This window comes from Mastigoproctus giganteus, chromosome 5 (assembly GCF_048544385.1).
Source record: "Mastigoproctus giganteus isolate SK-2022 chromosome 5, ASM4854438v1, whole genome shotgun sequence".
Classification (NCBI taxonomy): Eukaryota; Metazoa; Arthropoda; class Arachnida; order Uropygi; family Thelyphonidae; genus Mastigoproctus; species Mastigoproctus giganteus.
In genome coordinates this window covers 167,919,535-167,946,502 of record NC_143579.1, presented here as the reverse complement: position 1 = coordinate 167,946,502, position 26,968 = coordinate 167,919,535, and the positions used below count along the sequence as shown (strand labels likewise).

At 38.5% G+C, this 26,968-nt stretch overlaps 1 protein-coding gene across 1 annotated transcript in view; it reads left to right on the top strand.

The window, feature by feature from the left end:
- The window catches only part of LOC150085822 (uncharacterized), a 145,118-nt gene that overhangs the window by 87,983 nt on the left and 30,167 nt on the right, over window positions 1–26,968 (top strand). The window contains exons 9-12 of the mRNA XM_090374706.1: window positions 1,755–2,045; window positions 11,290–11,484; window positions 18,053–24,823; window positions 26,026–26,214. Of these exons, the coding sequence (XP_090230832.1) occupies window positions 1,755–2,045; window positions 11,290–11,484; window positions 18,053–24,823; window positions 26,026–26,214 (7,446 nt within the window). The remainder of the gene's footprint in view (window positions 1–1,754; window positions 2,046–11,289; window positions 11,485–18,052; window positions 24,824–26,025; window positions 26,215–26,968) is intronic.

Below are 26,968 nucleotides of genomic sequence, written 5' to 3'. Positions count from 1 at the left end.
CTGCAATAGACCCAAACATTCCCAGCAACCACAATAAATTGGCTATTTCTGTGTTGAATTCAGTCATGGCATTGGGTTTTTGCAGCCAATTTATTTGTTGTGACGGCTTGGGTCTATGTAATAATTGTTCTCTCGTTCCTTCTTTCATTTGTAAATATAGATAAGAAGTACGCATCCGTTCACCAGCTATATTTGAGTTCATCTCAAATCGGGACGGGGAGAAGAAATGTTTTTCGGTCAAAAATATTCAATAAAATGCTTTTAGGTCGACGTGGTGGGGGGCTGCACATCACTAAGTTCATACCAAGAATATTTTTCGGATGAACGTATTTTGCGTAACAAATTTTGGTCTTTTGAGATCTTGTCATAAAACTTATCACACTCCATATTACAATTTTACTTTATAATTAACATGGCTTTCAAGGTTTCAACTTAATCTGGATTTCTCCTTCGACCACATACTATTCATTATGGAAAATATTCTCTCCACGGAAGCTGTACTTCCAGGGAGGCAAAGAATAAACATTACTAAAATACTACAACATTACTAAAATCCTGGAAAGCTAAACATTTTTCAATAATTTCAGAAAAATATTTGAACCCATCTATCAGATAAAGAAATGTTTTCTTTATTCCATGTGTCCAACTGCCTGACAACTATTGCTCTTATAAGTGCCCACTGATCAAATATGCGAGTTTCATCTGCTCCTATTCGCAGAGGCGGATTTAACGGCGGGCGCACCGGGCGCGCGCCCTGGGCCCCGATTTCTGAAGGGCCCACGCAAAACCCCAACTTTATAAGCAAAACCCAACAAATTAGTTCAACTATTAGTTCAAAACTTTGTGATTATTATTATGCTATTATTAATTATATTATACATATATTATATTCAAATTTTATTGGAAATAAAACATTAATAGTAACATAATATTTTTTTATTTATTTAAAAAAATGGTTAACATGTATTTTTATTTTCCCTGTCTCTCTCTTTTTTTTAAGGGGCCCAATATTTTCTTCTGCGCCCGGGGCCTCAACCGACCTTAATCCGCTCCTGCTGTCTTGACATATCTTTTAAAGTTATTTAAATTTGGTGCTCTATCATTCTCTCTGTAGAGCTTTTCAACATCAGAACACTCTTTGACTGTTGAGGCTTCATAAAAGAACCCTTAAAATGAAGTACTCCTTTAGTATCATCACAAAAATGTGAATCCATATTACCCCTTGAGTAGCAGTTTCCCTGAACCCTTACGGTGTCCTTTACTATTATATTCGTATCGACTGTAATGAAGGAAGTCTTTATTATTATTATCCCCTTTTATGGGATTTTTTTCCTCCCCACGACTGCTGGTGGTACCAAGTGCATGGGGATAGTCGTTTGTGTCCGGTTACTATAATTACTGTTATTGCTGCTTTCTAGAGTTCCATGTAAGTGTTCTCTGGGAGGCTTGTTGTTGCTATGTTCTTATAGAGGCTCTTTGGCACCATGCCGGTGGTTGACACGATGATCGCAACGGTCGTTACTTGTTCCATATGGTATATCAGCTGGTATCCTTGTTATTATTATTAAGATATTCATGGATCGTATTAATGCAGACGGCACAGAGATTTTAATAATTTGACTGAAATGTTGGTAATCGATTTTAAAATAGTTGCTCTCGATTTATTATAATGTGATCTGAACATAACAATCTAAATATGTTAATACAGTATTTATTTATTCTTATTTTTATTTATTTATTTTTATTTATTCCAGCTGCCACAACGTTTGCTGTGTCTACCACAACAGCACTAACAGTGATCAAAGAAGAGACTTCCTCTCCGACCTATACGTTATTAGAAACACAAACTGGAATATCTTCAGAAGGCACAACAGATATAACTACTACTCCACAAATAGCTGTCAGTCCAGACAGTGGGATGGGATATCGCGTACTTGACGAGCGCTACCCCAAGGTAACAGAAACACCAATCCTAACGACCATTTCTGTACCACAAAGTGTTACAAGGCGCCCAGTGTTTTTCCCTGGCCGAATCCCAGGAGAAGGTAAGACAATAATTTTTCTCAAGATATTAATAAACATAGCCTATATGAACAAAATTAAAGTGCGCCAAAATATACAAGTATATACGAGGGGTTCCCGAAAAGTAAGATAACACATTTTTTCTCTCGATGATGTTTAATAATACGAAGTTGAAATTACACACCAAAAAATAAGTGAACATGCACTACTTCTCCACAACGTCTCCAGTTTTATTGATGCGCTTGTCCCAACGATGGATCTGTTTATCAGTACCAGTACTGAAGAAGTCCGTGCCCACACGTAGTAACCAACATCGCACCGCCTGATGAACTTCCTCATCCGCGGTGGAATGCTTTCCTGAAATTCAGAGGGCCGAACAAATGGAAGTCTGAAGGTGCTAAGTCTGACTATAGGGGGGGGGATGTGACAGAGTTTCCCAACGATTACGGCGCAACCACTCACGAGTGGTGTGGGCAGTGTGTGGAGTTGCGTTGTCGTGCAACAAAATCACGCGCGCTTGTCAGGAGTACCGAATGTTGGTTTTCAGATTTTCTAACGTTGCACATTAAAGCTGTGCATTGATTGTTCTTCCCTTCGGCAAGAAATCCACCAACAGAACGCCTTGGCGATCCCAGAACACTGTACCATTATGTCAATCTTCAATGTCAACACAGCCCGCTTTAAATTCATTGCACCAAAAACATACCTGCTTTTTTGTCATCACATTTCCGCCATACACAGCAACAAGTTCACGGTGAATCACTTGGAAAAGACGCTTTTGTTTGCAAAAAGTGGATAACTTCACGAACACCTCTTTTGTACCACACTGTATCCGCCAATTTGCAACTGGAATCTGATGTGAGGCGAGAGTACCGCAACACTGCACTGACGGTCTTTTTGAACATTATTAACGGGTCTATCTGTCCACCGCGTTTCACCTAATTCCCTTTCACCATTATTAAGAAAAAAAATGTGTTACCTTACTTTTCGGAAACCCTCGTATATACTGCCTCAAAACCTAAGTAATGACAGATACGACGCCTTCAATAAATCAAAATCATTTTATTAGATTAGGAGAAGACATTGAAACATTCGATTTAATAAGGCTTAAGAATATAATAAAGCGCCCAAGCAACTACAGTAAGACCATGAGTCATCAATAAATTATTATATCTCTATACATTATAAAGGTTTTTCTCCTAGTGATATCTATTCGAGCCAATAAGAGAAGAGGGAGGGCAATTACGTCACTTATTCGAGCCATAACTGCCTCCATAACGTTCACCAACATCGTGCACATGCTTCACTGACTACGCCGGGCATCATTTGATGTTCCATTGTAAAGGTAGCTAATGAAGGGACCCGATATGGTCTGTGTATTTGCAAATTGTTTAGTATTTTGTAAATATTTTAAATATTTGTATAGTTTGTAAATATTTTAGTTAAATATTTTAGTCCTGCTCTTTCTGATGCAACAATATTCCTCATGCATTATGGAACCCGAAGCAAAAGGGCTTTTCCTAAGTGACCGATGTAAACGCAGGTAAATAATTAGGTAGTGGGCATTTGAGTACCACTTGTCTCCGCGCAGTGGGCGTTGTCGTAGAACGGAGTGATTGTATGGTCGAGTTCTGTGATTGGGTGATTATTATGAATGCGTTTTTTTTCTTATTGTTTTGTGTCTTAGCTTAGGTAGGGTGTTTATTCCCCCGTCCCGCTGTTTTAAAATCGGAAAATGAGTTCCCGATTTTAAAACAGCTGAAAGTGGGGGGAGTTAACACCCTAGGAATGTCAACCTAGGAGGACAGGGGGCGGGGATAAACAGTGAGTGGCACCACCTGCCAATCACTGCCTTCTTCCTGACTTTTAGTCGAAGTATGGAGTGATACCCAAGATCTGAATTTTGACCTACATAGCGATATTTATTCGACGTTGAGAATGCCGTGTCGTGGGGGGGTAGAATATGGGAGAAGAGGGATTCGGAAAACGTGGTACAAGTGGGCGGGGAAGTAAAGCGAACAGGGGCGAAGCCCGCTATTTATCATCTGTTCCACAAAAGGAACCACCCTGGGACGTCTAAGTGTCAGGAGGGTGCTAATTATATGTCAGGGTAGTGGGTTACATATACTGAACACGTAGTCTCGTCCAGAAATATTATATACACATTTTATATTTAATATGTACAGTATTTATAATGATTCTGTACACATTATGCAAATCATATATTTACAAATCAGTAATTCCATATATAAATTATATATTTACACAATTGTTGATGAAAGTATATTTTTCCAGTCAACAGCGTACCAAATATTATTTTTCTTAAAGTAGAAAGTTTCGCTTATTATACATTAAACACGGTTTTACGTGTATTCCAAGAACACGCGCAATTACAGACAAAACATTGGTCAAAATCCCGAGATTCCCCGAGGAAAAAAAACATAGAACCCTTGGCTGAGAGCGACTAACTCAGCAACGTTGTGCAAAAAGCTCATAAAAGTTTCTGGTGTCACTGATGGAATTAGAATGTAGACATTTTCCACCCAGTGTGGGAGAACGGTGATTATAACCACTGTGCTACTCGCGAGGACTTTAATAAAACACAAAGACCAGCAACCTTCGATCTGAAATTCCAAAGTTATGCAAATAAGTTCATGGGTAGCCAAAAATAGTCTGTTGACAGTCCATGGATATACATCCTAATAAGGTGCGTGATTTCTGTGGATGATAATACAAGTGTGGCATTGATTTTTTATGCTGAGAAGTACACTGTTAAAAGTTCTGGATATATTAATTGCCATTCTTGCGTAAGGGCCAATGAAGTTCAGCGAAGTTACTAGGAAGGAACTTGTGAATGGCAACCTTTCTGCCCAGAACAACCCAAAAATATTTTATTGGACTAAGATCTAGAGAAATGGTAGATAGCTGTTTATTATAAATATCTGTTTCCTGAAACCTTCTATAAATGGTTTGTTTGGATACCGGTCCTCCTATAAATCCAGCAAGTTCTGAAAAAAAAAGCCATGTTGGGATGTTCCTGTGACGCTTGGCAATTAGGATCAACTGTTGTTGTTTGGCGGATATTTTCTTTAAGGATTTTCTTTAAGTCAGTTACAAAAAAACATAGGCTGACTGACTGTATGTTATGCAAAAAGAAAAATCCGTAACTTATAGAGAGAAACCCCCATGAGTTGTGGATCGAAGAATTCTTCCAGTGTTAGGTAGGATTTGATCCCAGACCTCTCCACCGTTCATCTTACAAGTCCCTTTTACAAGGACAAGCCTCTGAGAAACAGTTTGCGTGTTTTAGTTCTTTCCGAGTCTGCTTATAATACTGCGGGTAATATTCAGCCACCTGCCACTTTGTCTTAGCCCTCCGTGAAATGCATAACTGTCATTTGGACAAGAACACGATAACCTGTTCTTGTTCAAATATTAGTCAAGACTTTTCGGACTCTTGCCAAAGTTATAGAAGATCTGTTCCTCCACATTTCCACCTCTGTTGCCCGATAACTCTGTTTGCTTCCTCAACTAAAAATAAACTGCATAGTAGCATCTTGCTTTTAGGTTAACTCTTCAATCGATGATTTTAGTTATATTTTCCTATCATATCGAACATATTCCATTCAATGCCTTAGTCTTTGAACAGAAAGACATAAGAAGAATCTGAACAATCTGGATGCAAAGATATCTCCAGGTCCTAATATCTTCTGCTTAAATTTGCTCACATAGCCAGCCAATTATAAAAAGGCAAATTCCACCTCTAAAATCTTTATCCAATTACATCTGTCCCAACTCTTTATAAATGTAATAGAAAAATCCATTACATCACCTGCTAACTCTTACATTATGCTTAAACGTTTCAGCTCATTAATGATCACCAATGAGTCCCTCGGTGTTAAACCCACCAGTGATATCTTGGCTTATGCTCATCTTTGAACAAATTCCATGAAAAAAAAACTATAGAAAATCAAGCAGTTTCGCCACTGCATTTCTAAAACAACTAATCATGTTTTGCACAAAGAACTTCTAAACAAACTGCCATCTTATGGTCTGCCTTCTGGTTTTTTTTTTTTTTTTTTTTTGACTAAATATCCTGTCCATAGTTTCGCTGACGATGGTACATTCCATTTTCCAGTTGAACAATCCTTCTAAACAAACAGCTACATATTCTCGAATATCCACCAACAATTCCTATAACACTGACCTCTATATAATTCTTCAGCTGACAGAAGAAAATTTAGTTAACGTCAATCCTTCTAAAACACAACCTTGTCTTACCTCTCACTAAGAAAAGTCTACTGCTCCCTATTGACTGAAAAGTCTTATTGCTCTACATTGTAAATATATTGCTTTTTCTGCACCCAGAAAAATCGATTTTCGTTTTCGTTATTTTTCTCAAAAACAGCTCCTGACTTTGTATACCTCAGAAATTCTTCCTACAGTGAAATGCTGTTCCCACATCTGAAGTTCTGCCCCTAAAACCTATCTTAAACATACTCTATCGAAAAATGATAAGTAAGTTAATTAATGACCGACTAGTTACAAGCACTCGCCATTCTCTACCATACGGACGTTCAGCTTTTATCGCGCCCTTTTTATAGATATTTCCATGCATAGTGCTCTTCTGAAAGCATCTGTACTCCACCCCTTTCTTACAAACCAGTCCTCAAACGTGCCTGCCTCATCTAGTCAACGTCCATTAACAGTTCAACTCCAAACTCACCGAACCACGTTTTCCTCTTCCTCGTTTTTCTTGTTTGCTTCTGTTCTTTGCAACAGTCTTCCTTTGTATGCATTTCCTGAATTATTATGATGTACAGAAATTCAAGTCCACCCTATCAACAAGTATCGTCTTTCTTTTCAACTTTTAATCCACATGCACATTACTATACTAATACGTCTTGTGTTTAGGGATATCATAAAAATGCTAAATATATTCGCGTTTGATTTCTTCGTTCTTTTGAGTATGTGCCTAGCTCTATTTCATAGCTAATTTTACAACCCAGATGGCGAAGTTCGTTACTTGCTTGGGTTATTATCTTTCAGTTTGCTATCACTAATTATTTTGCACCTTCTTTAAACGTCAACATTCTAGTTTTCTTTTGCGAGATGGTCATCTTATATCTCCTTATGATTTCATTTAATTCTTGCATAGCCTTCCCGTCTTATCTATTCTAGCAAACAGATGCAATATATGAAAGGAATTTATTTTTTAATATATTTCTTGTAGTCAACTTTAACATAAAAATCGGTACCAACACAGGATCTTCCTTTTCTAAAACCATGTTTATCTTCCACTAGTTTCTTTCTATCAAAACATTTAATCTATTCTTCAATACATTTGTGTACATTTCGTAGCTCTTACTAAGATAACTAATTCCTCTTATAATTATTGTAGTCGCTTTCTCTTCCTTCTTAAATGAAACTTTGGTATGCTTACGAGCCTGTCTTGGGAAATAATACTAAAAATACAGCAGCATTTTATAGAAATATAATGTAGAAAGTTTGATTAGCTCAACTGATACGCTCTTAATGGAGCTTTAATTTTTTCCTCTCCATAATTGCTGTAAGAAGTTATAAAAGAATTATTTTCTCTTTTCTCATCCAAGTTAAATTACCTAGTGGGCCTTCCATTGTGTCCTCACCACTCTGCAATTATTTAAAAAGAGTGTTTCAACTTTCATTTTTTAACTGTTTTAAGATCCATTTTTCCCTTAATCAAGACTACTTATTAGAATTTTCACATCACTCCTTTGTTCAACCAATATGCACTCGAACAACAACAGATCAGAATGTTTTTTTTGTACCAAGTTAATGTCGTTAGAAGTTAGATTACTATTATTTATGATTACTAACAGACATAATAGATAATGCATGTATTGAACGCTGTCCATACTCGCAATTATTTCGGAATCACAAAATATGTAAATCAAACGTGGTGTAATCAACTAATAATGTAAGAAAAGTAAAGACTAATATATTGCCCTTCATGGGTAGCGCAGTTTTTTCTCCCCGAAACTTGGGTTTTTCGACAACAAAACAAATCGACCACAGAACACACCCAATTTACAGACATATTATATAGGTGATAGCACAATACGGCCTAAGTTGCAGATGCGCCTAAAACCCAACAACAACAACGACACTAATATATCACGTCTAAAAATTGTTGCAAACTGCAACAAGGAGAGTCTTGGTTCGAGTATCGTCAAAAACCTGGAGGAACTTCGGAAGGTCCTTTCAATCGGCTTGTAGTTAGCCATTCTCGGGCTAACTCATGAGCTAATTTTATTAATTAGCTCATAAGTTAGCTGTTAATTCTAGTTAATTCTGAGTGCTCGTGAATACATACTCTCTCACATTAGCGAAATATGGCTTAAGTTGCAGAAGCGCCTGAAAACCAACAACAACCAGAATTGGACATCCTTTCTAAGACACACTATCACACTCAAGAAATTTCCTCAAGGTATGCATCGTGCCCATCATCTTTAGCTAGTCTTCGATATTTCTACCTTTCTTCTAACTCATGTATTGATGATGTTGGTAAACTACATCCTACCATACACAGTACACTCCATTCGATGCCTCCTGTGGTCTTCCATCAAAAGGATGTCAGAAGAATTTTGAACAGCCTTGACGTCAAGAAAGCATCCACCAGGTGTTGATGGTATTTCTCCACGTGTTCTCAAAACATGTACTTTTTTGCACTTTCTTATTCCACCGGTGTTTTCCCTTCTGCTTGGAAATTTGCTCGTATCCAGCCAGTTCCTAAAAAAAAGTGACAAATCCCTTCCATCCAATTATCATCCAACTGCACTTACTTCTACTTTTTCTAAAGCAAATCTATTAACCGCCAACTCTTAAACTATCTAGAAACTTTTCATCTGATCAATTATCGCCAATATAGATTACGTCAGTGTCGATTCACTGGTGATATACTGGCTTATGTTACCATGCTATGAACAAATACAAATTCAATGGAAATATTTCGTGAAACTTAAGCAGTTGCTCTTCACAATTCCAAGATAATTTTTTTTAATCGTGTTTGGCATAAAGGTCTCCTAAATAACTTTCATCTTATGGTTTGCCAACTGTTTTTTTGTAATTGGGTATCCAGTTGGTCTTCTAACTTCTCCACTAATGCTGGTGTTCCCCAGGTTCAGTTCTTTTTCCCACTCTTTTCCTCTTGTATATTAATGACCTTCTTCCGGTGACCGTAAATCGTATCAATAGTTTTGCTGATGATAGTACATTGCATTCTACCTTCCAGTTTTAGAACCTTTCCCTGCACAAACAGCTTCAACTTCTCGAATATTCACTACCAATTCCCTAAATGCTGATCTCCAGGTAATTCTCCAGTGGAAGCAAAGGTAACTTTATTACTTTCAATCCTTCTGAAACCAAGTCCTGTCTTATATCTCGCTAAAAAGGTTTCTTTTATGCTTACCTTTGGCGACACTCAGATTTCGGGGCGAGATCACATATCTTTATTAGGGATTACCGTGACTTTTAATCTCTCTTGGCATAAGCACATTACAAATATTGCTTCTTCTGCATCTAAAAAAACTGAGTTTTCTCTTCTGATCTCTGCGTTACTTTTCTTCCAAACAGCTGTTCACTCTGTAGAAATCGCAAATCTGCCTCGCCATGGAATATTGTTCCTCCATCTGGGGAAGTATCCCCAAAACCTCTCTCAGGCTTCTAGATTTAATTTAAAGGAGGGCAGTTAGGTTAATTAATGTTCCGTCTCTAACAAAGCCACTCCACTCTCTGTCTCATAGACGCACTGTTTCTGCTGCATTCCTTTTCTAGAGATACTTTCATGGGCACTGTTCTTCTGAATTGGCTTCTATAATTCTCGTTCTCTCTTCCAAAGCAGTCCTAACACGTGCTGCAACCAGTCAGCATCCTTTTACTGTCCTAGTTCAAACTCACAGAATCAACTTTTCTTCTTCATTTATTCATTCAACTTCTGTTTTCTGAAACAACCTTCCTTCATAAGTATTTCCTGAAAATTGCAATCTAGAGAAATTCAAGTCTAATATCAACAAGTATCTTCTTTTATCTTCTCAACTTTCAACCCATGCACGGTACTATGTATTATAGGTTCTAATACCTCATGTTTTTGGAGTTTTCATAAAAAAAACTAGTAGTAGTTCTTCTTTATCTTCGCCTTCTTCCCACGTTTATATGGGGTCGACATTTCCGTCCTTAATTCTTTTCCTCCATTGCTCCCTATCCTGGGCTTCCTCTCTACTCCATCCTCTCTCTTATAAATCCTCTGCCACCTTGTCCTTCCATCTCAGCTTAGGTCTCCCCCTCTTCCTCTTCCCTATCACCTTCAACTTTTCACACCTCCTCTCCACATACTCCTCACTTCTTCGTTCCACATGTCCAAGCCACCTCAACCTAGATTCCTGCTTTTTTTACTCAGAGGCCCCACCTTAACCGTACCTCACCTCTGATGTAGTCATTTCTTATCCTGTCCTTTCTCGTCACATCCATCTTAGCATCCTCATCTCCGCCACTTCCATCTTCTTCTCCTGGACCCTTGTAATCCCCATGTCTCAGCACCGTACATCAATGCGGGTATAACCACAGTTTTATACACTCTTCCCTTCATTCTACAATTTACTTTCTTATCACACAGCATCCCACTCATCCTTCTCCCGTTCAATCATCCCCATTGCACTCTATGCTGTATTTCTGCACTCAATCCTCCATCCCTCTCAACGTCGTTCGATCCCAGACACTTAAATTTCGAAACTGATGGTAGCTTTTCCTCCTGCAGTTTTAGAGAACTCTCATCTTCTCCATTCAATACCATATATTCTGTCTTTGTTCTACTTATCCTCATGCCTCTCTCTCTCTTCCAACGCTTAGTAGTAGTAATGGTATCATTACTAACTATTAGCAATAGATATCTTTCAGAAAAAATTATACTTAAACTGAAATAGCGAAAAACAGTTTCCATTTATCCTTTCCATGTCCAGATTATTATACACCGATTTAATTTTGTAAAATAAAATTCCAAACGTAATTTTATTTTACAAACCTTGATAGTACAGCACCTTAATAAAAATCTCATTTGTTTCCGTAATAATTATTTACCTTGATTTAAATACATTTTACGTTTTATTAGTAAACGTACTTTTTATTATGTAATGAAATGTGAATATGGATGTATTCTTCATTTCCTTTTCACTAAGAAAAATGAGGAATCACTGTCCTAGCTCTTTATTCCAATCAACTTCTATCTTACAGGTGTCTGCCGATTCAGGAACAGAACATACCAAAATCAGGAATCAGTGGTTTCTGATGATCCATGCCGTACCAATTGCATATGTAGTAGCAGCGTCATTTCTTGTGATGAAACTGAATGTGCGGACCTTCCATCCGGTGGCAAAAACTGCAAAGCACTATATTCAGCCGGAGAATGTTGTCCTCGTTATCAGTGTGGTAAGTAAAACGTATTTTTTTATTCATAAACCCAACATAATATTTCAACGAAGTAAAGGAGGAAAGCAAAGCATTATATTTATCATTCAACTACCATAATATAACTACTGTAGCCACTGATTTTAAACCACTAAACGTTAATCAATATTCACACCCTAAAATAGGTATTTTAGGGTGTGACAAAATTATTTAACAAAATTATCCACGACCATAAATATAACATTATGTCCATTTATTATCACTAAAATAAGGCTAGACTATTTATTTAAATGAAGTAGAAGGGCAGCTACGGGTAGCAAGCACATACGAAGAGAGTTCATTATGTGCTAGCTTATGTGTGGGAGCCAATTCTGAACTTCGCTAAGTACACCCTTTAATAACTTAAAAATTATTTATTGTTATCTTTTTGTTTCAAATTGGCATTATTTGCGCTTATCTGATAAAGTAGGGGAAATTTACTCTTACTTGGCATAGGAAATTACTCAAAAGTGAGGCAGTTGAAATGGAAAAGAATTTTGCGGACACTGTGTTTGTTCATTGACTTGATATAAGAACAATATAAGTGCAAAGTAGAACAAGGAATTATACAAGGGCACAAAGGGGAACTCATACTGAAAATGACGAGTTCGGTAAATTATAGCGTATGAACACTAGGGTACCTGCGTGGAGATCTGATTGAAATGTTTAAAGCTTTAGTTGGATTGAGTAAGTTAAATGCTGATGGCATTCTTGTTCTTTTCTGAGGAGCCACACACGTAAGAGAACATAAATTTAAATTGAAAAAAAAAAAAAGGATAGTTGCAGGATAGATGTGAGAAACTTTGCTCCAACCAGATAGTAGTTGATGACATTTTTGGAACAGACTTCCATTTGGTGTTGTGGAGGCGAATAGTTTGAAGAATTTTAAGGGTAGGTTGGACAAATTATTAGATGACGTGAAGAAATGTGTGGGTAGTTTTTTTTTATTATTTTCTTGACTGGTGTTGTATATATTTCCTTCCTTGCATCATTTGCCACTACGAATATTAAAGTGGGATAACTAGCAACAAAATGAATTTCATTTAAAATTTGAAAGTAAAATAACTCTTGGTTAAATCTTTTGAAGATTTTCTAACACAGTATCAGAAATAGAACCCACGCGTACCACTAAACAACCTATCATGAAACGTAACAGTTAACAACCATACACTGCAGTGATTGACTACCAAAATTTAAATGTTTTTGGTGTGATTAGGTGATGATAATTTGTCCCTTCCTGTCATCACCGCCCTCGCAGTAGAACAGTGGTTATAATCATTGCCCTCCTACAGAAAGTGCAAAAAGCCCGAGTTAAAATCCCGTCAACTAAGCGAGGAATTTTCATCAGCTTTTTTCACAAACTTTGTTGAGTTACTCAGTCTCGCGCGAGGGTCGTACGGTTTCTCGCCTAGCAAAGAGTAAAAAAGTTTCGCAAAGACCAAGAATATAAGCAATTACAAAATATACTGTAAATCCGTTCTCTGTATTTCTATGTCATCTAGAGAATATTGAAGAAGTCAGCTGTTTTTCTTGGCCAAAAAAATAGAAACCTTTATTCAATATCTAATAGGACCAGCTTTCGCTCAAATTACAGACGGGATATATCGTTACATGGACTCTGACTGAGTCTAGATCTAGATTTCGCCAATCTTCCATCAGGATATTTGTTAAACCATTGTACTGTGGTTGGTAAGGAACTGTGGAGCCAAATTACCCTTTCAAACACAACCCTGGCATTCTCAATTGGATTCAGATCTGGAGAATTAGGCAGCCAGGGTAGATGTTGGAAATCTTGGAAATGTTCTTCGAACCATTCAGGTACAAGTTTTCCATAGTGAACAGTTGCGTTGTATCTTGAAAGAATCCATCTAAATCCAAATAAAAATGAAGCACTGCAGGACGAAGTTGTCCAGATAAGACACAAGATATTCAATTTGGGTAAAACGCCCTTACCATGATACCACCTCCAGTCGCTTGAGTGGTGAACACAAGACAGTCTGAATGCATTGTTTCATGAGGTTCACACCACACTTTCACACTAACATTGGTGCAAAAAATGTAAATCGAATCTAATCAGATCAGATGACCACCTTCCACTGTTACACAGTGTAGTCTTAGCGTTGTTATCTTTCGATTATTACAGAAAGTGGCTTTCGTAAAAGTTCACTCAACTACCAAATTCCAGATTCTTCAACTGCCACCGCATAGTTCGTTTGAAAAACGAACGTCTTTCTTTTGTCTAAATCGAACTTTTCAGTGATTGCTGCACACTAGATATTCCGTCCTGACGCAGAATTCGCTTTAAATTCCTGCAGTTTTGTTCTTAAAGCTCTACCGCATTTTCTCCTTTTAGAGCTGCATTCGCCTTTCGTCTTCCACTCATTGTATACTTTTGAGATAGTTGCTTCCGACACATCAGTGATTTCCTGTTTTCTGAATTGTGGTTCTTTATAAAAGTGATAAAAAAAATAATACCTTTCTGAAAATCGGAGCGATCGCCCATCTTTCCCATAATCAGATTGATTAAGCTCTTCTCATCGTGAAAGCCCATTCATGACGAGAAGAGGCTATGCAAGTGAGGCTGAGTCATATGAAATTAGTGATTTAGAAATTACAGATGACTGTTTATTAGAAAATCTTTCGAGCATAAAAGCAAGTAAGGCTCCAGGAGTTGATGGCATATACCCTGTAACGTTGAGGGAGGCTGCCAGGGAGGGTATCGAAGTTAATCATGAGGGCATCTTTGGGCTCAAGAGAGATTCCTTTGGATTGGAGAAATGCCAACGTATCACCAATACACAAAGGCGGTTCTAAGAGCGAAGTTGGTAATTACAGACCGGTTAGTCTGACTTCAGTGGTAAGGAAAATCATAGAGACAATGATTAAGGGTGAAATCCAGGGACATTTAAATAGATATGGCATTCTGAATAACACAAGCATGGTTTTGTTAAGGGAAAATCACGTTTAACTAACTTAGCAGGATATTTTGGCACAGTTACTCATGAGCTTAATGTAGGAATTTCGACATAGTTTATTTGGATTTTAGCAAGGCATTTGACCTAGTCCCTCGTGAGAGGTTATTGTATAAGCTGAAACATGTTTGGAAAAATTAGTGGAAAAATGCTAAGATGGATTTGTAGGTAGCTGCAGGGCAGAAGGCAGAGGGTTGTGATTAATGGATATTCTTCAGATTGGAGTAAAGTTAGAAGTGGGGTCCCCTCAGGATCGGTTCTTGAACCACTACTGTTTCTGATTTTCATAAACGACATCGACGATGGGACAGAAGGCTTGATGTCAAAATTTGCAGACAACGTCAAGATTGGTAGAGTAGTTAATGATCAGTACCAAGCCGCACTTCTTCAGGATGATTTGAAGTTTGGAAGAATAGGTCAGAAAAGTGGCAGCTATGTTTTAATGCATTTTTTAGTGTTGCTATTCCCCAAAATGCAAGGTAAGACCTTGCATTTTGGGGAATAGCAACACTAAAAAATTATCCACTTGATAGGGTTGAATTAAAAACAGTACAGGAAGAAAAGGATCTGCGAGTATAATAATACGGCAGATATGAAGTTTCTGAGAAGTGTAAACAGGCACCCAGAAAATCCCATGGTGTACTATCAATGATTTATCGAAGGGTATCCTGTAGAGATATGGAGGCCATAGTCCCACTGTATAAGGTAACTGTAAGACCACATTTCGAATGATGTGTTCAAATATGGAGACCTCATCGGAAAAACAGACATTGAGCTTCTTGAAGGAGTCCAAAGATGGGCATCTCGCATGGTCAGATCGGTAAAAGGGCAACCACACAAGGAAAGACCCAGATTATGTGGGTTACAGAGCTTTGCAACCAGGTACCTAAGAGGTTACCTGATTGAGGTTTATAAGGCTCTGAGATGGGTTAGCAAAATTAATGAAGGCATTCTTTCACTGTTACAGAGAATTCCAGAATTCGCGAGCATAAATTCAAATTACAGGTTAGAGAAATTACAGGTTAGAGGTTTAGACTAGATAGTAGGAAGTTTTGTTTTAGGCAACGAGTCGTTGATTGCAGGAACAGGTTGCCTTCGCAGACAGTTTGAATGAATTCTAAGGTCAAATGGATGGGCTTTCTTGGCTACCTGCCCTTTCAGAAAACTTCATATTTGCAGTATAGTTATGAGGAGGGAAGCAAATAATTTGTATTTTCTTATCAATCCTTTTTTTTTTTTTTTTTTTGGGCAGTGCAGCAAAAGGCTGCGGCTTCCTTGCACTATTGGCTATCACTATTACTGCTATCTAGTACCAACGAACTTTTGATCAAACAATGAAAACTAATATTTGTTGCATACCGTATTTTTCTATATCTATTGACGCTAACTGCAAGAGGTTTCTAATTTTCAGTCCAGTGAGGTTTCTAATTTTCAGTCCAGTGAGTAGTTACTGAGGGGTACCTCATTCGCTTGGCATTTCTTCGATTCAGTAGAGTCTGACTGGCTTCACTCTGAAATATTATTCCTCAGTGTCTGGTAATTAACTAATCAACATGCTGCTTAATTAATTCGTTACATTAATTTGGAATAGTTTTCTCTGAAAAGTTTTTTTATATACGTAATTCAAAAATTTTCTCTTTATAATTTATGCTAAAGTTGACAGTTGGCACTGCTTCAGCATTATTATTTAGTTTTCAGCTATCCCTTAACGTCGTATAACAGTTTTTTTAATTTTACAAATCATTATTTTTTATGTTTTTTTTAAGTATTATTTGTCACTTAAGGTTTTCTTTGTTTTTTTTTTTTTTTTTGTCTTTTTAATTTGTAATGCAAAGCAGAGAATAACAGTCATCTGGGAAGAGTGATGCCAGCCCAGTTTTCGTTTCTATATTTGAGAGAAGAGTAAACGATAGGTACGCAATTAGTGCCTGGTGAGTTGCATGAAAACTCAACGTCCCAAGGTCATTCCTGGTTAGGATGGAAGTGGTACGGCCCTAGAAAAGTTTTACCGTCTAGAATTTCCCCGGTAGTGAGAACACGCAGAGCTAACAAACAAAGCAACGATCCTAAGCAAAATTCTACTGCATTCCTAATTTGTTGCTGTATGATATGATGTCTCGCTTTTTCTCACTGGACTCTGCTTTATCGACGAAGTCCAAGCTCATGATCCTTTACAAATACCTTGACGGAACTCATCATCCAGGATTTTATTCCTAGCTTTCACGTTTGCTAAGCCACAACTATTTTCATTAAGGATAACGAACCGCCTTCTATTGCTTGCCCGGTGGTGCGCAACACATTTCCCAATAATCGCATGATATTACGGTATTTCCCAAATGCTTAACCACGTCGCTCACCCAACCTCAATCCATGAGACTTTACTTTGTGGGATGTTAAATCAAATTCTGGGGTTATCTTTCATTGAGATATTTGTTATCCTATCGGTTGTGTCTGAGCATGTGTATGGTGAGACTAAACTACTCTGACCGTTTGGTCGTCCCGGAGTATAAACAGAAAATTTATTTATTTATTTACTGATTGGGTTCAGGTAACCAGAGATAAGTTCTCGGCAACCGAGAATCTGTTTGAATGACATTTGTTTTCTAGCCTTTTACAGTGGCTGCATGTGGGTGGGCAAACATACTTGCTAAGATTTGATTTCTTGCTTCCAAATAAGTTACTTTGTTTTCTACTTGGTATTTTTGAAATTTTTTTCCGAAGTTTCCATAGTTCACAAGCCTTATAGAAAGAGAGAGTGGATGATTTCTTTTTCAGTCTGGGCATGGAGGGTTTTTCAATAAATGCGGTCCCGGACTAGATTATGACAACCCCGCTGGGCGTACGTGAAGATACAGTACTCAGCGAAGCAGTTCACTGTACTGGTGAATATGTTTGTGAAGTGGTGTTCAGTCCTGTTGTTTCTGTTGAGTGATTGGCTTCTCAGCCAGGTAGGTAACAGAGTATTCCATTCATTCTTTTCCGTCCTTGCCCCGTGGAAGCGGGCGGGACTGTAATCGCATTCGAACGTACTGGTAAATACCATAGTGTTATCCAGAGAACATGGTTATCAAAAAAAAGCAGAAGATTTTTTGCTTTTTGCACAAACACGAGTCAACACGAGTTGACCCACAAAAAGACAGACAATCCGAGTGTACTGTCTCTCTTCCGCTTATTTAATTGAATAGTCACTATTCAATTAAATAAGCTATATTTATAAAATCCAAACTTATGCGGTACTGTATAACTAATGCATTTAATCAGTACGGCGAAATAAATAGCGACTAAGAATCAAAAGTTGTCTTAGAGGCTAAAACAACTTTTGTTCTTAATAATAAATTAAAACTAATAAACAATCACATCACAATCAGTTTCTAAGTCGTCCTTCTCTTGAAGTGCTATTATCGCTAAGCTAAGTTTTAAAGAAAAAAAAATACGGCAGATGAATTTTTCTCGAGATAATTGCCTTTAAACTATCTCCTCAGGTTTAGTCAAAAGATTAATAGAACATTCCATGTATAGATAAACAGATACAGATATAAATATTTAGATATTATATACTTTTTTATTTATGATTGCAGAATTGTTCGAAGAAAAGTTGCCTCCTGGTTTCAGTGTAACGAAGGAAGACCTAACAACACTAGAAACTACACTAGGGTATTCGTATCAAACTGTTGCTACCACATTATTCCCAATGGAAGTATCGAAAGAAACGACCAACTATACTACCACTACAATGAAGACAACTGAAACACCGAGTTTAACAACTATATCTCAGCTAGAAACGGAAGCTGCAGCGACACCTACCACAATTACAGAAGAAGTGACATCATCTGTTCAAACAAGCATTCCAACAAAAGAAATCCACATCCCAACTCTTGAGATACTATCCAGTGTTAAAGAAAAAGAAACACCAGCAACTGAAACAATTACAGCTGAAAAAGAAGAAAAGACAACAGAATTTAAAGAACTAACCACGGTCAAAGCAGCAGAAACACGAGTCACCACTTCAGAAGGAGAAACACCTAAAACTGAGACAATAATTACTGTCAAAGAAGCAACAGCCACTGAGGAAACCACCCATTTGAAAATTACTGTTACAGAAGCAGAAACACTGTCAACTGAGAAAACCACTGTTACAGAACCAGAAACGCTGTCAACTGAGAAAACCTCTGTTACAGAACCAGAAACGCTGTCAACTGAGAAAACCTCTGTTACAGAACCAGAAACACTGTCAACTGAGAAAGCCTCTATTACAGAAGCAGGAATACTGTCAACTGGGAAATCAACAACTGCGGTTCCAGAATTAGAAACACGGGTCACCACTTTAGAAGAAGAAACACCTGAAACTGAGACAATAATTACTGTCAAAGAAGCAATAGCCACTGAAGAAACCACCCACCATTTGAAAATTACTGTTACAGAAGCAGAAACACTGTCAACTGAGAAAACCTTTATTACAGAAGCAGAAACACTGTCAACTGAGAAAACCTTTGTTACAGACGCAGGAATACTGTCAACTGGGAAACCAACAATTGCTGTTCCAGAAGCAGAAACACTATCAACTGAGAAAACCACTGTTACAGAAACAGAAACACTGTCCACTGAGAAAACCACTGTTACAGAAGCAGAAACACGGTCAACTGAGAAAACCACTGTTACAGAAGCAGAAACATTATCAACTGAGCAAACCTCTGTTACAGAAGCAGGAATACTGTCAACTGGGAAATCATCAACTGCTATTCCAGAAGCAGAAACACTGTCAACTGAGAAAACCACTGTTACAGAAGCAGAAAAACTATCAACGGCAAAAACTGCTGCTACAGAAGCAGAAACACTGCCAACTGGGAAATCATCAACTGCTGTTCCAGAAGCAGAAACACTGTCAACTGAGAAAACCACTGTTACAGAAGCAGAAACACTGCCAACTAAGAAAACCTTTGTTACAAAAGCAGGAATACGGTCAACTGAGAAAACCTCAGTTACAGAAGCAGAATCATTGTCAACTGATAAAACCGCTGTTCCAGAAGAAGAAACACTGTCAACCGGGAAAACCACCGTTACAGAAGCAGAAACACTGTCAACTGAAAAAACCGCTGTTACAGAAGCAGAAACACTGTCAACTGAAAAAACCGCTGTTACAGAAGCAGAAACACTGTCAACTGAGAAACCAACAACTTCTGTTCTGGAAGCAGAAACACTGGCAACTGAGAAACCCTCTGTTACAGAAGCAGGAACACCGTCAACTGAGAAACCCTCTGTTACAGAAGCAGAAACACTGTCCACCGAGAAAACCTCTGTTACAGAAGCAGGAATACTGTCAACTGGGAAACCAACACTTGCTGTTCCTGAAGTAGAAATACTGTCAACTGAGAAAACCACCGTTACAGAAGCAGAAACACCATTAATTGGGAAAACCACCGTTGCTACAGAAGCAGAAACACTGTCAACTGAAATAACCTCTGTTACAGAAGCAGGAACACTGTCAACTGAGAAAAAAGCCGCTGTTACAGAAACAGAAACACTGTCAACTGAAAAAACAACTGTTGTTACAGAAGCAGAAACACTGTCAACTGAGAAACCCTCTATCGCAGAAGCAGAAACACTGTCCACCGAGAAACCCTCTATCGCAGAAACACTGTCCACCGAGAAACCCTCTATCGCAGAAACACTGTCCACCGAGAAACCCTCTATCGCAGAAACACTGTCCACCGAGAAACCCTCTGTTACAGAAGCAGGAATACTGTCAACTGAGAAAACCGCCGTTACAGAAGCAGAAACACCGTCAACTGAGAAAACCACCGTTACAGAAGCAGAAACACCATCAATTGGGAAAACCACCGTTGCTACAGAAGCAGAAACACCATCAATTGAGAAAACCGCCGTTACAGAAGCAGGAACACCGTCAACTGAGAAACCCTCTGTTACAGAAGCAGAAACACTGTCTACCGAGAAAACCTCTGTTACAGAAGCAGGAATACTGTCAACTGGGAAACCAACACTTGCTGTTCCTGAAGTAGAAATACTGTCAACTGAGAAAACCACCGTTACAGAAGCAGAAACACCATTAATTGGGAAAACCACCGTTGCTACAGAAGCAGAAACACTGTCAACTGAAATAACCTCTGTTACAGAAGCAGGAACACTGTCAACTGAGAAAAAAGCCGCTGTTACAGAAACAGAAACACTGTCAACTGAAAAAACAACTGTTGTTACAGAAGCAGAAACACTGTCAACTGAGAAACCCTCTATCGCAGAAGCAGAAACACTGTCCACCGAGAAACCCTCTATCGCAGAAACACTGTCCACCGAGAAACCCTCTGTTACAGAAGCAGGAATACTGTCAACTGAGAAAACCGCCGTTACAGAAGCAGAAACACCGTCAACTGAGAAAACCACCGTTACAGAAGCAGAAACACCATCAATTGGGAAAACCACCGTTGCTACAGAAGCAGAAACACCATCAATTGAGAAAACCGCCGTTACAGAAGCAGAAACACTGTCAACTGAGAAAACCACCGTTACAGAAGCAGAAACACCATCAACTGGGAAAACCACCATTGCTACAGAAGCAGAAACACCATCAATTGGGAAAACCACCGTTGCTACAGAAGCAGAAACACCATCAATTGGGAAAACCACCGTTGCTACAGAAGCAGAAACACTGTCAACTGAAACAACCTCTGTTACAGAAGCAGGAATACTGTCAACTGAGAAACCAACAACTGGTATTTCAGAAGCAGAAACACTGTCAACTGAAAAAACTGCTGTTCCAGAAGCAGAAACACTGTCAACTGAAAAAACTGCTGTTCCAGAAGCAGAAACACTGTCAACTGAAAAAACTGCTGTTCCAGAAGCAGAAACACCATCAATTGGGAAAAAAGCCACTGTTACAGAAGCAGAAACACTGTCAACTGAGAAAACAACTGTTGTTACAGAAGCAGAAACACTATCAACTGAGAAAACAACTCTTGTTACAGAAGCAGAAACAATGTCAACTGAAACCTCTGTTGCAGAAGCAGAAATACTGTCAACTGAGAAATCAACAACTGTTGTTCCAGAAGCAGAAACACCATCACCTGAGAAAACGTCTATTACAGAAGCAGTAACACTATCAACTGAGGAAACAACCGTTACAGAATCAGAAACGCTAACAACCGCTGCTACAGAAGCTGAAACACTGTCAACTGAGAAAATTGCTGTTTCAGAAGCAGGAATACCGTCAACTGAGAAAACTGTTGTTACAGAAACAGGAGTACCGTCAACTGAGAAAACGGCTGTTACAGAAGCAGAAACACTGTCGACTGGAAAAAGAACAGCTGTTCCAGAAGAAAAAACACTGTCAACTGAGAAAACAACCACTATTACCGAAGCAGAAACGCTCTCAACTGAGAAACCAATCTCCGTTTCAGAAGCAGAAACCTTACTTACTGAGACTACAACTAAAACGAATGTAACAAAAACACCAACTACTTTCACAACTAGCACTGTAAAAGAACTAGAAACAGCACTGTTAACAACCATCTCTATAACGAAAGTCGAAACACCAATTGCCGAAACGAGTAGGGCAATAGAAACAGAAACTTTAACTACTGAAGCAATACATCTAGTCAAAGCAGCAGAAACTCCGACAACAGCTATCACACTGAAAGAAGACAAAATACCAGTTACTGAACAATTCCTAACCAAAACAGAAACCTCGGCTATCGGAATAACCACTCTGGCAACAGAATCTTTTGAAACAGCATCAAAAGTGAGAGAAGGAACAACATTACCTGTTGAGAAAGCCACAACAGTAAAAGTTGAAACCTCACCAACTGAAACATCTTTTACAATCAAAGAAGAAACACCAGCTATTGAGACAACTGCAGTTAAAGAAATAGCAACATCAACTACTGAGACACCCACTGCAGTAAAAGAAGTAGCAACAGAAACACCAGCTTTAGCAGAAGTAACCAGTGAAGCTGAAGAGGAAACATCAGAAATTCACACAACAACCAGAGCGAAAGAACCAGAAATAGTAGCAACAGAAACACCAGCTTTAGCAGAAGTAACCAGTGAAGCTGAAGAGGAAACATCAGAAATTCCGACAACAACCAGAGTGAAAGAACCAGAAATACTAACTCAGGAGACAACCAGTGTTGCCAAAGAGGAAACTTTGGCTATTGAAACAACAACGAGAGTGACAGAATTAAAAGATGAAACTACTGATACACCCACTACAGCTAAAGAAGAAGCACTTACGGTTGAGACGGCAACAAGAACAAAAGAAGTTCCAGCTATGGAGACAACTCCTAGTACCAAAGTAGAAACATCTGCTTTCGAGACAACTCCTAGAACCAAAGTAGAAACATCTGCTTTCGAGACAACTCCTGGAATCAAAGAAACATCTACATTTGGTACGACAACCGCAGTGAAAGAACTAGAAATATCAACTTTTGAGACAATCACTACAGTCAAAAAAGAAGCAACTATTGAGACAACTGGACCAGCTATTGAGACAACAACCAGGGTGATAGAACCAGAAACAGCACTTGCTGGGACTACTGGAATTAAAGAAGAAACACTAGCTATTCAGACAACTACTGGAATCAGAAAAGGAACACTAGCTACTGAGACGGCCATAGTGAAAGAATTAACATCAACTAGTGAGACACCGACAGCAGTGAAAGAGGAAGAAACAAGTGCTATTCATACAACAACCAGAGTGAAAGTACCGACTGCTGAGACAACTGCTGGTGTCAAAGGGGCAACACTAGCTACTGAGACAACCACAGTGCAGGAACTAGAAGCAACAACTGCTGAGGGACTCACTGCAATCGAAGGAGAAACAGAAACTACTGAGACAACTATCAAAGACAAAACGCCAGCTTTAGAGACAACAGTTAAAGTGCAAGAGCCAGAAATACCAAGTATCAAGACCACTGGAGTTAAAAAGGAAATACCAACTACAGAGATATACATAGTGAAAGAACTAGAAACATCAGCTGCCATTACACCATCTGTAGTCAAAGAGGAAGAAACGCTCGCTAATGGAACAACTACCACAACAAAAGGGGAAACAACAGCTTCTGTGTCAGCAACCAGAGTGAAAGAATCGGAAATGCCGACCGCTGAGACAATTACTGGTGTCACAGAAGGAAAAACATCAGCCGTTATGACAACCACTAGAGACAAAGAGGAATCGCCAGCTACTGAAGCAACCACAGTGAAAAAACTACTAACGCCCGCTATTCAGACAACTGCTGGAGTCAAAGAGGAAACAACAGCTTTTGAGACTACAACCAGAGAGCAAGAACTAGAAATATCAAGTGTTGAAACCACTACAGTCAAGGAGTCAGAGACACCAGCCGTTAAGACTATTGGAATTCAAGCGGAAACAGGAACTACGGAGACAATCACAATGAAAGAGAGAGTAACACCAACTGGCCAGACAACCACTGGAATCAAAGAAGGTGAAACTATTGAGATAACCACTGAAGTTAAAAAGGAAACAACTTTTGAGACAACAACCGGAGTGAAAGAATTAGAATCACCAATCGCTGTAACAACTATTGGTGTCAAAGAAGGTGAAACACCAGCTGTTAAGTCAACCATTGGAGTAAAAACAGAAATACCTACTACTGAGATAATTACAGCAAAAGAATCAGCAAAACCAACGACTGAGACAACTACAGTGAAAAAACTAGTAATGCCAACTACTGAGACAATTACAGTGAAAGAAACAGTAACACCAACTACGGAGACAGCAGAAACAATATCTATTGCGACTCTCTCCACGGCGAAAGAAACATCACAGACTGAGAGAACCACTGTACCCAAAGTAGAAGAATTACCAGATAAAACAGCCACTCCAGTTAGAGAAACAGAAAAAACAACACCTGTGAAAATTAGCACAGAAGAAACACTATTTTCTCAGATGTTTACCACAGTTAAAGGAGTAGGACAAGATGTTCTGGAGGGAACATCCACTACTAAAGAACCTGAACAACCAGCATCTGAAACAACGACTATCTTGAAATTGGAAACAATAGCTTTCAAAGAAACAGTGAAACCAGTTATTTTTAGAACGTCTACGCAAGAAGAAACCGAAACAGTTCCTCTACATGAAAAATCAACAGGCTTCTCACTGTTTACTTCACGGCGTCCCATTTTTGCCAGTACAGAGCCAGCACCCTCAATCGCTACACAGAAATCGATTCCCACTGAAGAGCCTTTAACCTCTACAGACGGTACCAGTGTATATAAAGGTATCATTGAAGAAGTTGGTACAGCAGCAACCCCTGAAAAACCGCATGACCTAGTGTCGCTTACTATACCCTCGGTAACACCTGCGAAGGAAGCTGAATTAGGTATGTCGTATTTTCCTCAGAATTTTTAAGAAATAAAAATAACTTGCATACGTAAATAATAAAATTACTAGTTCATATACAGCTCGTTTCACTATACTAAACTTAGAAAAGACTCCAAAAAAATTCGGAAAAAACCCGAGTACGAATCCCGTTCGATGACGTGAAGAATTTTCTATGGGACATTTTCACAATGTGGCTGAGTTAGTCGGTCTCAGGCGAGAGTAGCACGGTTTCCTGGAAACTCGGTTTTTCATCCAGAAAATCACAAAACGACACAGAACACAATCCTCATATATAATGTCTGTAAATTTACAAACATATTATAAATGGGGGAATTCGACCTAAGTTGCTGATGCGCCTAAAACCTTATAACAAGCAACCAACTAACCCACCTGTCACTGGAGCCAACAGTCATCTTATTATGTTCTTCATTAGACCCAACTTTGCATTTACAATATAGTGATTCGTTGTGTCAGATTTTTCAGGCATACAATAAATTATTCTTTTCCTTAACATCATTTTTTATTAGAATTTATAGTTTGGGACAGCGGTTCCCAGACTGTGCGCAGCCAACTTACAAAGGCGCGGGATATTTTAAAATTTCGAGGGAAACACAGCGATATTCGACATCTGTCGGACACTGTGAACTACTAGCTCGAGGTAGTTCAGTTTCAACATTACTCATTAAGTTGTTTGGACCTAACTACTAAATAAACGGAACTGTTGGGTATTTCTTTTGGCCTAGGGGCGCCGTGAACCGAGAAAGTTTGGGAACCTCTGGTTCAGGAAATCTAAACTCTCACCCCACCCCCTTTCTTCCTGTATTTCTGATGTTTAATTGAAATGCATAACATGATACTGGTATTGCACTATATCAGTTGAAACCACTGGAACAAGTTATAAATTTCTGTCATGTGCGTAAGTAAACTTCTCTGACTGTTTGGTCGACCCGGAATATAAACAGAGAATTTATTTTTAATAAAAAAAAAACTGAACAGACACTATAAATACATTAAAATATGATTAACAATCCAGTTTCATTTTATTTGGTAATTTTTGATTATTCTACGGGCTAATAATTACAGTTAAACTAACTTTATCCTCAATAAGTAATTTACTCTCAGGTTTTATATATTTCTTATTATGGATAAAATAAAACTTAAGGGTTCAGATCATATAATCATTTATCACAACTATTTCAGAATGCAATGTCAACGGTACCGTGTACCTTGATGGTCAAGTGGTAGAAACGGACGACATCTGTGAATACTGTTATTGCATTTCTGGCGAGTTGGATTGCGTGCCCAAAGAAGTCTGCAGGCCTCCACGTGAAGGATGCGTTGCTGTTCCCCCCGATGAAGGGCAGTGCTGTCCTGAACTTTATGAATGTGGTAAGTCAGAAACCTCAAAAGTTCAATCTGAATTATTAATTCTACTTAGTAGAATCCTCCACTATTTTTCTCTAATTGTGGATTTGTTTTTCAATTATAGCACCGTATGTCTTAAAAAAAACAGAAAAGGGAACAAAAAATCCTAATCTTACAAGCAGCTTGGAAGGTAATTACAAACTAATGGCGTTTTCCTTCTTCAAAGTAGATTCCCTCTACATCAAGACAAGCCGGAACAATTTTGGAAGTCATCTTCGTGAATATTGTTCGTACACGCAGTCAGAGCTAATTGAATGTACTGAATAACCTTATAGTAATGAAGTGGAACTTTTTAAAAGTGAGAACTGAAAATAACTCCGCAGTAATAAGCTTTTATGTTCTGGCGATCTGGTTGTTGAAATGTAAAGATGATTTTGATAATCAGTTCAAAATGTTTATTCTATCTTTTGTTGGATCTGAATTGAAGCGGAGATATTTTAAGCCTTTAGAACTTAAACAATTCGTGTATGTCTACCAGCATTAATAACCAGAAGACCTTTGATCCTTTCTGCTGATGTCATTAGGCCTGTCTGCACGGTAACACAGTGGTATCGCCACAGTCCTCCCCACACCGGGTGGAAAAGCCCCAGGTTCGAATCCCGTCGATGACGCGAGGAACTTTAATGGGCTATTTTCACTCCGGGATTGTGTTAGTCGGTCTCATGCGTAGATAGCAAGGTGTTTTCTCCAGAAACTAGGGGTTTTCGTCCAGAAAAAG